The sequence below is a fragment of the Salmo salar genome, chromosome 09, assembly GCF_965601325.2.
Source record: "Salmo salar chromosome 09, fSalSal1, whole genome shotgun sequence".
NCBI classification, from domain to species: domain Eukaryota; kingdom Metazoa; phylum Chordata; class Actinopteri; order Salmoniformes; family Salmonidae; genus Salmo; species Salmo salar.
Genome location: NC_138299.1, coordinates 128,780,316 through 128,791,318, shown reverse-complemented (window position 1 = coordinate 128,791,318; position 11,003 = coordinate 128,780,316). Strand labels below are relative to the sequence as shown.

The 11,003-nt window shown below is 42.7% G+C and overlaps 1 protein-coding gene across 1 annotated transcript; it reads right to left on the bottom strand.

The window, feature by feature from the left end:
• Positions 1 to 1,090: 1,090 nt before the first annotated feature.
• Positions 1,091 to 10,135, bottom strand: LOC106612552 (murinoglobulin-1). The gene is given in 12 exon segments (XM_014213798.3): positions 1,091 to 1,303; positions 1,468 to 1,607; positions 1,691 to 1,757; positions 1,972 to 2,205; positions 2,452 to 2,622; positions 2,765 to 2,815; positions 6,427 to 6,598; positions 7,021 to 7,234; positions 7,334 to 7,627; positions 8,889 to 8,945; positions 9,452 to 9,608; positions 9,938 to 10,135. Coding segments are annotated over 12 exon segments (1,917 nt in total). The 5' UTR covers positions 10,100 to 10,135; the 3' UTR covers positions 1,091 to 1,105.
• Positions 10,136 to 11,003: the final 868 nt, after the last annotated feature.

Sequence of the window (11,003 nt, the reverse complement as noted above, 5' to 3'; positions counted from 1 at the left end):
TATAGAGAAGAGCAGAAGCTCTGAATTATAACCTGTAGGGAACACAATATATGGTAGGTTTCTCACTTAACGGTGGCACAAATGTGATATGGGGGAGGGGAATTAGCAGGGTAAATGCTAATTAAATTCTGTGGTATAAAAACTGTTGTGTTTTTGTGGACATTACTGTAGTATTTACTACAGTGTTCTTTTTGTGGATAATACTACCCTATTCTACAACATCCTATAGTAAGTACTGCATATGATCGATGGATACTACAGTGTGTAGTATAGTATTCTACAGTGTACTGTAGTATTCTATAGTAAACTATTCTTTTTTTCATATGGAGCAGCAAGGAATGAAAAAACTGACTGAATGACACTGAAGAGGTACGTTGACAAAAAAGATAAAGATAAATATGTACAAGGGCGAAAGAGAGGCTATGATAGAGTAGCAGAGGCACACAAGGTCTTCTCTGAGCTTGGTAAACACATCAAGACTTTCACAGGCCAGTTTCATGGGCTTCGTAGCCTTAAACAGTAGCCTCTATATGAGCTTCTTTAGCCTCAAACAATCTATTTTAGCAATTCATAATCTAAGAAGAGGAATGCTTGGTGACAGTACGGTGAATTGCTTTTACAAGGGAGGAAAAGAGGCTTGAAGCTAACAGGAAACAAAGCAGAAGTTAGCTGAAAAACTTCATAAGGGTAATTTTTCTCCTCAGGTGGTCGATCTGGGTATGGCATTACATATCTCCTTGGTCTTACACGTAAATAAGCTAATGAATCTTCAAGCTTGTATTAAATATATGTTGTCTCCTTGACTGGTAGCATATCAAATATCTGTGAGACATGAAATGACCTTGTCGTGTTTATTGGGCACCAACCAGAATGCAGGGACTACTTAGACTTGTCACTTTGTTTTCCATTGCTAAACATTTTCACATTTCTTTCCATGCCCTAATGAACACAACTAGTATGAACTCATAAAGTACCAATTGGGATATGCTTTCCAGTAGATGAAAGCATACCAAATGGCCACTGTGAACAGACCCACTCAAAGTCTGCTGTAGTCACTTCTTATTCCCCTGAAGCTGGTTGTTGTGGCCAGCACCACAAAAGCAGTTTATATGGTGGTATGACTGTTGACATTCACTTCAGTGAGCTCTATTACCTTGTCAGCATCCAGCCTCTTCCCTGGCTCCATGATGTGAACACTCTTGTCCACAGTGCTGAGGCCACAGAGGGAGCCGGGCTGGGCCGAGAGCTGCAGGGTGTTCTCCTCCCCTGGGACTGCTTTTGAGGGTGAGAACTCCACCAACACCTGGCACACAGGACATACATAAGGGTACATTATACACCTTTACACAAGGTATGATATTTATGTGCATGGAAATACCTGACACTTTTTATACCTTCCAAAAAATATTCACAATATCTTTGTGATGTGAAGTCACTGAGGATATGACCAACTCAGCACACACACACCTTGTGCCTGAAGCATTTCTCAGGGGGGAAGTTCATGCTGTAGGCGATGACAGTCTCACTGGGTAGCAAACTGTACACCAGGACCTGTACCAACGGCGCCATCTCTGGAACCACGGCCAAGGTGACTTCACCCTCAGTTACTGCTGCGTAAGCGCATGTCACACTGTCATTGTCATCAAGCACCTCCCAGTACGTCCATAATTACTTAATAAAACTTCCTCACCAGGACTCCCCTGCTGTACAGTAACCTTCATATGTCCATGCTGAAGTATCGCCCCTCTGGATAAGGCCTGGAGGAGGGAAAAACAGTTTTCCCATCAAGTCAGGAATAAGGAGATGATGAGGAATATTGGTGTTGTATAGGGACATCCTTCCTTTAAAGGTGAGAGGCTGGGACTATGTCTGAAATTATCCTGGTCAAAATAGTGCACTATGGAATAGGGTGCCATTTCGGACGCACCCTGGGTTTGCAGGTTGTCACAACTTGTTTCTGGTTCTACTCACCAGGTAGACGACATCCACGGAGCCCTTTGGGACGGTCTCCCCTACGATAGCGTACTGGATGGTGATTGACACTTCCTCCCCACATGCCAGTGGTTTCTCCATCTTCTGAATAGCCAGAGAGCTGGATGTTTTACTGTGAGGGGAGGTGGGCTGGATCAGTGAGAGTATGTGTTGCCCTCTGTTGAAATAGGGGACCCTGTATCTAGTGTTCTCCACTGCTGGTGTGTTGCTAACCTGGAAATCAACAGAGGGAAGAGAGAGTATAACTAAAGGCCCAATCCCAAATCGACCCTTTGAGCTCCACCTCACCCTCTGATAGGATAGGTGGAAGTTTCACCATATTGCTTATTATACCAATGGAATCTCCTCAGATCTCCACAAGAGCATGATAGACCTCAGGGTGTAGGGTCAATGGGGTGATTTGGGATTGAGCATAAAGAGTCTCGGAGTCTTTCAAAACCTAGAAGGAATCATACTTACTATGAGGTTAATATCCTCTTTGGGCATAGTGGTTGTGTTGAGGGAGAAACTGGCAATACCACGACTGTCTGTGGTTAGGTTCTGGAGACGATGTGAGGACCAGCCTTTCTTCTCCAACAGGTAGACTAACATGTCAGAGATAGGTGTGTTGTTGAAGTGAACAATGTTTATCTGAGGAAAAAAGGAGGAATGTGATGCTACATGTGTCACTGTTACCTACCATTAGTAGTTAAGTAAACAGAAATGTCAAAGAACAAATGGCATCCACAATTCAACAAAGTACAAAGAACAATAACACTGGATTTGGACTTACCTTGCCCTCGATAACTGATCCATGTTCTTAGATTTCGGGTGTGTCGACCAATCACATAGAAGAGTGCTATGTGTTTTCCCTCTGATTGTAATACCTGTTAAAGGAAAACAAATTAAAATAGGATGGTTTATTTAACAAGAACACATGCCACCATGATGCACAATGGCAGTTCACAATGCAGAAACTGAAATGCAGTGCAGCTTACATAATATTTTTAAACATGATTTAAAAAAAGAAGACATTAATAAAAAAAATATAACATTATGATGTAGCACTGAAGGTCAAACACACAGGCCTTCATGATGTAATTAAATATATTGACATCATGCCATTCACTCTCAATAAAAAAACATGTTTTCATTTGACTTTTAAGAGAGCACAAACAATAATCAGTCAATTGGCCTCAGGGGAGCTCATCAGTAGCGGCTGTACCTCCGCCCATCTCCAGGACAGGGCGCTGTCGGGCCACTTGATTTGGCTGATCGCTCACACATCCCCCGCTCAGGCCAGACCAAGGGGGGCTCACGCCAGCCGGACCTACCAGGTCTCGGCGAGAAAGCTCATCCGCGTTACCGTGTAGTTTTCCGGGCTTGTGAACCACCTCGAATTTAACTTCTTTGGGATAGGGGGCAGTATTTTCACGGCCGGATAAAAAACTAGAAACTAGAATATGCATATAATTAGTAGATTTGGATAGAAAACACTCTAAAGTTTCTAAAACTGTTTGAATGGTGTCTGTGAGTATAACAGAACTCATATGGCAGGCGAAAACCTGAGAAGATTCCATACAGGAAGTGCCCTGTCTGACAATTTGTTGTCCTTCTGTTGCATTTCTATCGACATTACAGCATCTGTGCTGTAACTTGACACTTTTTAAGGCTTCCATTGGCTCTCTAAAGCCGTCAGAAAGTGGAATGGGGGTGTCTGCTGTCTCTGGGCAAAGTATAGGAGCAGAGTTTGTAAGTGTTCAGCCTGGGGACAGTGAGACTGGAGATGTGCGGTCACGAGAACTCGCCATGTTTTTCTTTCAGTCTTTGAATGAATACAACGTTGCCCGGTTGGAATATTATCGCTATTTTACGAGAAAAATAGCATAAAAAGGGATTTTAAACAGCGTTTGACATGCTTCTAAGTACGGTAATGGAATATTTTGACATTTTTTGTCACGAAATACACTCGCGCGTTACCCTTCGGATAGTGACCTGAACGCACGAACAAAACTGAGGTATTTGGATATAACTATGGATTATTTGGAACCAAAACAACATTTGTTGTTGAAGTAGAAGTCCTGGGAGTGCATTCTGACGAAGAACAGCAAAGGTAATCCAATTTTTCTAATAGTAATTCTGAGTTTAGGTGACCCCGAAGTTGGCGGATGTCAAAATAGCTAGCCGTGATGGCCGAGCTATGTACTCAGAATATTGCAAAATGTGCTTTGATATAAATATGAACTTGATTGAACAAAACATCCATGTATTGTATAACTTAATGTCCTAGAAGTGTCATCTGATGAAGATCATCAAAGGTTAGTGCTGCATTTAGCTGTGGTTTGGGTTTATGTGACATATATGCTTGCTTGGAAAATGGCTGTGTGATTATTTGTGTCTATGAACTCTCCTAACATAATCTAATGTTTTGGTTTCGCTGTAAAGCCTTTTTGAAATCGGACAATGGGGGTTAGATTAACGAAAGTCTTATCTTTAAAATGGTGTAAAATAGTTGATTGAGAAAATTGAATTGTGGTATTTTAGTTGGTTTTGTATTTCGAGCCGTGCGATGCCATTGGCTGTTGGCTAGGGGTTCCGCAGGCGGAACGGGGTTCCGCTAGCGGAACGTCTGTCCTCAACAGGTTAACATGCTCATGATGGTTTTATTCAGCCTCTCGCACAGTCTGTCTGTCTGGGGGTGATAAACACTCGTTCTAATCTGCTATACACTGTATAGCTTACATACAGTTGAAGTCAGAAGTTTACATACACTTAGGTTGGAGTCATTAAAACTAGTTTTTCAACCACTCCACAAATTTCTTGTTAACAAACTATAGTTTTGGCAAGTCGGTTAGGACATCTACTTTGTGCATAACACAACTAATTTTTCCAACAAATGTTTACAGACAGATTATTTCACTTATAATTCACTGTATCACAATTCCAGTGGGTCAGAAGTTTACATACACTAAGTTGACTGTGCCTTTAAACAGCTTGGAAAATTCCAGAAAATGATGACATGGCTTTAGAAGCTTCTGATAGGCTAATTGACAACATTTGAGTCAATTGGAGGTGTACCTGTGGATGCATTTCAAGGCCTACCTTCAAACTCAGTGCCTCTTTGCGTGACATCATGGGAAAATCAAAAGAAATCAGCCAAGACCTCCGAAAACAAATTGTAGACCTCCACAAGTCTGGTTCATCCTTGGGAGCAATTTCCAAACGCCTGAAGGTACTACGTTCATCTGTACAAACAATAGTACGCAAGTATAAACACCATGGGACCACGCAGCTGTCATACTGCTCAAGAAGGAGACTCGTTCTGTCTCCTAGAGATGAACGTACTTTGGTGTGAAAAGTGCAAATCAATCCCAGAACAACAGCAAAGGACCTTGTGAAGATGCTGGAGGAAACAGGTACAAAAGTATCTATATCCACTATCTATATCCACTATTGGTATATCGACATAACCTGAAAGGCCTCTCAGCAAGGAAGAAGCCACTGCTCCAAAACCGCCATAAAAAAGCCAGACTTACGGTTTGCAACTGCACATGGGGACAAAGATCGTACTTTTTGGAGAAATGTCCTCTGGTCTGAAGAAACAAAAATAGAACTGTTGGCCATAATGACCTTCGTTATATTTGGAGGAAAAAGGTGGAGGCTTGCAAGCCGAAGAACACCATCCCAACCGTGAAGCACAGGCGTGGCAGCATCATGTTATGGGGGTGCTTTGCTGCAGGAGGGACTGGTGCACTTCACAAAATAGATGGCTTCATGAGGAAGGACAATTATGTGGATATATTGAAGCAACATCTCAAAACATCAGTCAGGAAGTTAAAGCTTGGTCGCAAATGGGTCTTCTAAATGGACAATGACCCCAAGCATCCTTCCAAAGTTGTGGCAAAATGGCTTAAGGACAACAAAGTCAAGGTATTGGAGTGGCCATCACAACGCCCTGACCTCAAACCTATAGAAAATGTGGGCAGAACTGAAAAAGCGTGTGTGAGCAAGGAGGCCTAAAAACCTGACTCAGTTACACCAGCTCTGTCAGGAGGAATGGGCCAGAATTCACCCAACTTATTGTGGGAAGCTTGTGGAAGGCTACCTGAAACAGTTGACCCAAGTGAAACAATTTAAAGGCAATGCTACCAAATACTAATTGTGTGTATGTAAACTTCTGACCCACTGGGAATGTGAAGAAAGAAATAAAAGCTGAAATAAATTATTCTCTCTACCATTATTCTGACATTTCACATTCTTAAATTAAAGTGGTGATCCTAACTGCCCTAAGACAGGGAATTTTTACTAGGATTAAATGTCAGGAATTATGAGAAACTGAGTTTAAATGTATTTGGCTCAGTGTATGTAAACTTCCGACTTCAACTGTAGGTCTTTCATGAGCCGGGACATAAAGGGAGTGCCTTGATCTGTTAAAATAGTCGAGGGTAATCCTACTCGCAAAAACATGACCAGCTCCTTGGCTATGCCTTTCGTCGCCATGGTGCGTTTTGGAATAGCTTTGGGATATTTGGTCGCGTAGTCCACTACTACGAGGATGTATTTTGTCCTCGGGCTGACCGTGGCAGTGGCCCCACTAGGTCCATGGCAATAGTTTCGAATGGGGTTTCTATAATGGGAAGAGATACCAGGGGATTGCGAAAATGGGCCCTGGGGGCCGTACATTGACACCTGTTGCATGACCTGCAATACTTGGCTAAGTCTCTGGTCACCCCCGGCCAGTAGAAACAGGTGACTACCCTCTCAGCCGTTTTCTCCCGTCCTAAATGTCCACCCAAGACATGGGAGAGGGCCAAGTGCAGCACAGTGTCTTGATATGACCTCTGTACTATCAATAGTTCGAACTCCCCCTCCCTTCTCCTACATATCCAATATAATAGGCCGTTACATATGGCAAAATATGGGAAACGTAACTCACCCTCATCCTGTAGCCTCTTCCCATCAATAACTGCCACTTTGGCCATAAGCCTTTGCACCTCCGGATCTCGCTATTGGGCCAAACGGACTCATAAGGTCTTCGGAAAGGGAAACTGCTGTAGCTGTCGGACAGGGTGGGGGTGGGGGCGATCTATGTCGCCGTCGTTGGTCTCCATGCCAAACCCCGGCCAGGACTCCTCTGGTGTGGACTCTGCGAAGATCCGTCGAAGCAGTTCTCTTTCCTCCTGCCTCCTATCCTCGTCTGCCTGGCTGGATCCCACTTCCCCTTGGCTCTCGATTCTGTGGCACGTCTCATCACTGGACGTCTCTTCGAAGACCCGCCGCAGCAATCATGTGGACTCCTCATCCTGCTTCCTGTTCCCCTAGTAGACCGGCTAGTCGCCCGTGTGGTTTACTTTTCCCCCACGGAGTTTATCGTGGGCAACCAGGTTAAGTGCCAGGCCCATGCGGTGCTGTGAGCTCCTCCTATCTTGTCGGCCCCTCTCATGCTTCTCCGCATTGGTCCACAACCCGTGGAAGACTGGGCAGTCACGACCAAGGAGGACGGGAACTGACAAGTTCGGTGACAGGCCCATCACCATAGTGACCTTTTCCACAGGTGTGGTCATCTTTACTCGAAAGCTGCAGAATGAGAAAGCTGCAGAATGATGCCACTGGATGAAGTACTGACCCACTGTCCAATCCTGTTCTGATGAACATCCTGCTTATTCATAGAACAAGAGACACATTGAGCAGGGCACAACCTTGTGGAATGTTCAGATACAAATATGTTATGTAGGCCAAACATGCCTGTCTGACATGTAGAATAAGGAGTCACGTCAGTTCTATTCATGACATTTCTATCTGCAACGTTCTGAAGTTTGCTTACTGAAGGTGGCCCAGATGTGTTCACATAAAGCTGATATGGAGGCTTCTGGTAACTGCCATGTGGAAATGAATGATGACCTACCTAGCTGGTGGAGTCATCGTCTTATCATGTTGTAGTATTGAGTGACACTCATCATAAATTGACAGACTAATAAGGGTCTTACCTCAAGTTACACAATGTTGTACTGTGAAGGGCAAGACAAAATATTGGCTAATGTTTAATGAATAACTCTCATATTCCCAAAAATCAACAGAAAGGGAGATACCTAGTCAGTTGTACAACTGAATGCCTTCAACTGAAACGTGTCTTCTGCATTTAGCAAATGTATACAACTATATGAACTAGGCAGGTGATTGGCTTTGTCTCTTCAACATCACAAGTAGCACTGGGACTTTAATGTCAATTCAGTAGATTAACTCAATCTCAGGAAAAACATTCTCATACATTCCAATCTGACCTATATGAATGGAAAACCCCATGTCCTGTGGTAAATATTTGAGGACCTTCAAATCAGCCGATAAAGGTTTACTTACCTCTGCAGACATGCACAGTATGTTTGCATTGAGTGCTATGTCTCAACTGTTTGTGTAGCCTTATCAAACAGATAACATAAGCTAAAGATTTGGATTTTGTCCAATAGTTGTTCAAAACATTTCCCATTCCCGAAGCCTTATTGTTCATGGAGTACTAATGCGATGTATAAGAACCCCCAAGCTTCCATTCTCAGGGCGGACACTTTAACCATAAGGGGGGCACTGTAACCATTTGGTTGAACAACACTGTACATAGTTTTACATAATAGCTGATTGCCATGTCTATCGCACAGTATTATGATTTACATTTACATTTTATTTTTTTTACATTTTAGTCATTTAGCAGACGCTCTTATCCAGAGCGACTTACAGTAGTGAATGCATACATTTCATTTCATGCATTTGTTTTTGTACTGGCCCCCCGTGGGAATCGAACCCACAACCCTGGCGTTGCACATACTATGCTGGCATGCAAACACCATGCTCTACCAACTGATCCTTGTATCTCTTTTTGTTTGAAATAGTGTACTGTTCTAAAGGAAGACCAAATATTTCAACACCCACCAGCTGATTGACAGGGCTAAAACTGGAATCCAAGGTGATCACTCTAAACTGCACTGTAAAAAGGCAATAAAAAAAAAGACAAAGACAAGCGCTCAATGAGAGTTTTAGAAGCATCATTTTGCTAACTTTAATTGGTTTTCCAGAAATCCCCATTGAAGGATTTCCAGACTCCCGGAATCTTTCAACCGGGATTTCTGGAAAACCTGGGATTTTCGGGAAAGTTACCAGAATTTTGCAAGACAAACTTTCGACAGCTACTCTGAATAATATTTTTCACCGTTGGTACTAAGACCCCAATTCAGATAAAGGAAAACTGCACTGCAAGTTTGCTGAAAATATTTACACTATCAATATCCAATGATAATGTCCAGGAGAGGAACAGCTTGTAACATGGGGTATGTTGGTTCAAACTCCAGTGTACATATCCTGAGTGAACCTGCAGTGGATTATTTTGTTATCTGCACCTTTACTGTCCTGTTTCAAATGTCCTTTAGGAGCAACATGTGATGACAGACCAAACCAGTCCAACAGACTGTGTACTGGCTCTGTGTAAAATTACCTGTGTGTCCCGGGTTGTAGATTGGTTTATCCGTTTGGACGAATGTCATCGGGCTGTACGGTTTGATCATGACCTTTCTCTCCTCTGTCGACAGAAACGTTTCACCTCGAACCTCCACCTTAAAGTTTTGCACTTCGTCACTCTCCACATGAGGGGCCTGTCAGGGAGACAATGAACCAATAACACATGATCCAGTGTGGCTTAGTTGGTAAGAAGGTGCTGCAACAATGTCAAGGTTGTGAAGATTCAATCACTTCTCCTTTCATCAGTGTGTTTTAAAAATTATTTTTCTTTAGTAGTTAATGTCATCTTTTTTATGTCAAATTTCAGCCAGAATTCCAGAAAAGTTATAGTAAGCCACCACATTTATATTTCCCATAAAATAACCTGGCATTGCACGCAAAATGAAGAGATGTATCACAAAGCTAAAAAGTACTGTATACTCTTATTGGAATGGTTCTGGATGTCCACCAGTGCTAGGCTGACCTGAAACTGGAAGCAGCGGTGAAACTCTTGGTCAGAACTCTCTTGGAGAAGAATTTTGCTCTGCTCATCGGCAATCAGAGATATGGTCATGACCAGGGTCTCGTTGGGCTGCAGAAGACTAGCACAAAGCTTGGCCTCTGAGCCTGCAAGAATGGCTACCATGTAAACACTACAGAGACCATACACACACCAACAAACACACAGGAAAATCAGTACAAAATGAGAGTGCACCTCTAAACAAGAAACTACAGATGTAATGTAGGATCTTAATTTGACCAGTATTGTCATAGAAAAATTATCCTGTAGCAACAGGATTTGACCGTTTAGTCCATAATGTTGCTTGATCTGTGGTTCCGTTACGAAAAAAACCCATGAAATTCACATGTGAATACATCAATGAGAATACATTACTTTAAAATGCATCATTTACATTAATTCAATTTAAACAGTCATGGTCCACTGCAAGTTTTTTGCTGTTCCAGGTTTGTTCCAGGGACGTCCCCAAGAATGTTTTTAGGACGTTCTTAGAACGTTATGTCATGGTCCTCTTGATGTTTTTGTCTAGATCAAATCAAATTTTATTAGTCACATGCGCCGAATACAACAAGTGTAGACCTTACAGTGAAATGCTTACTTACGAGCCCCTAACCAACAATGCATAAAAAAAAATACAGATAAGAATAAGAGCTAAAAGTAACAAGTAATTAAAGAGCAGCAGTGAAATAACAATAGCGAGACTATATACAGGGGGGTACCGATACAGAGTCAATGTGCGGGGGCACCGGTTATTCCAGGTAGTATGTACATGTAGGTAGAGTTATTAAATTGACTATGCATAGAAGACAACAGAGAGTAGCAGTGCTGTAAAGAGGGTGTGTGTGGGGGGGCACTGCAAATAGTCTGGGTGGCCATTTGACTAGATGTCCAGGAGTCTTATGGCTTGGGAGTAGAAGCTGTTTAGAAGCCTCATGGACCTAGACTTGGCGCTCCGGTACCGCTTGCTGTGCTGTAGCAGAGAGAACAGTCTATAATTAGGGTGGCTGGAGTCTGACAATTTTTAGGGCCT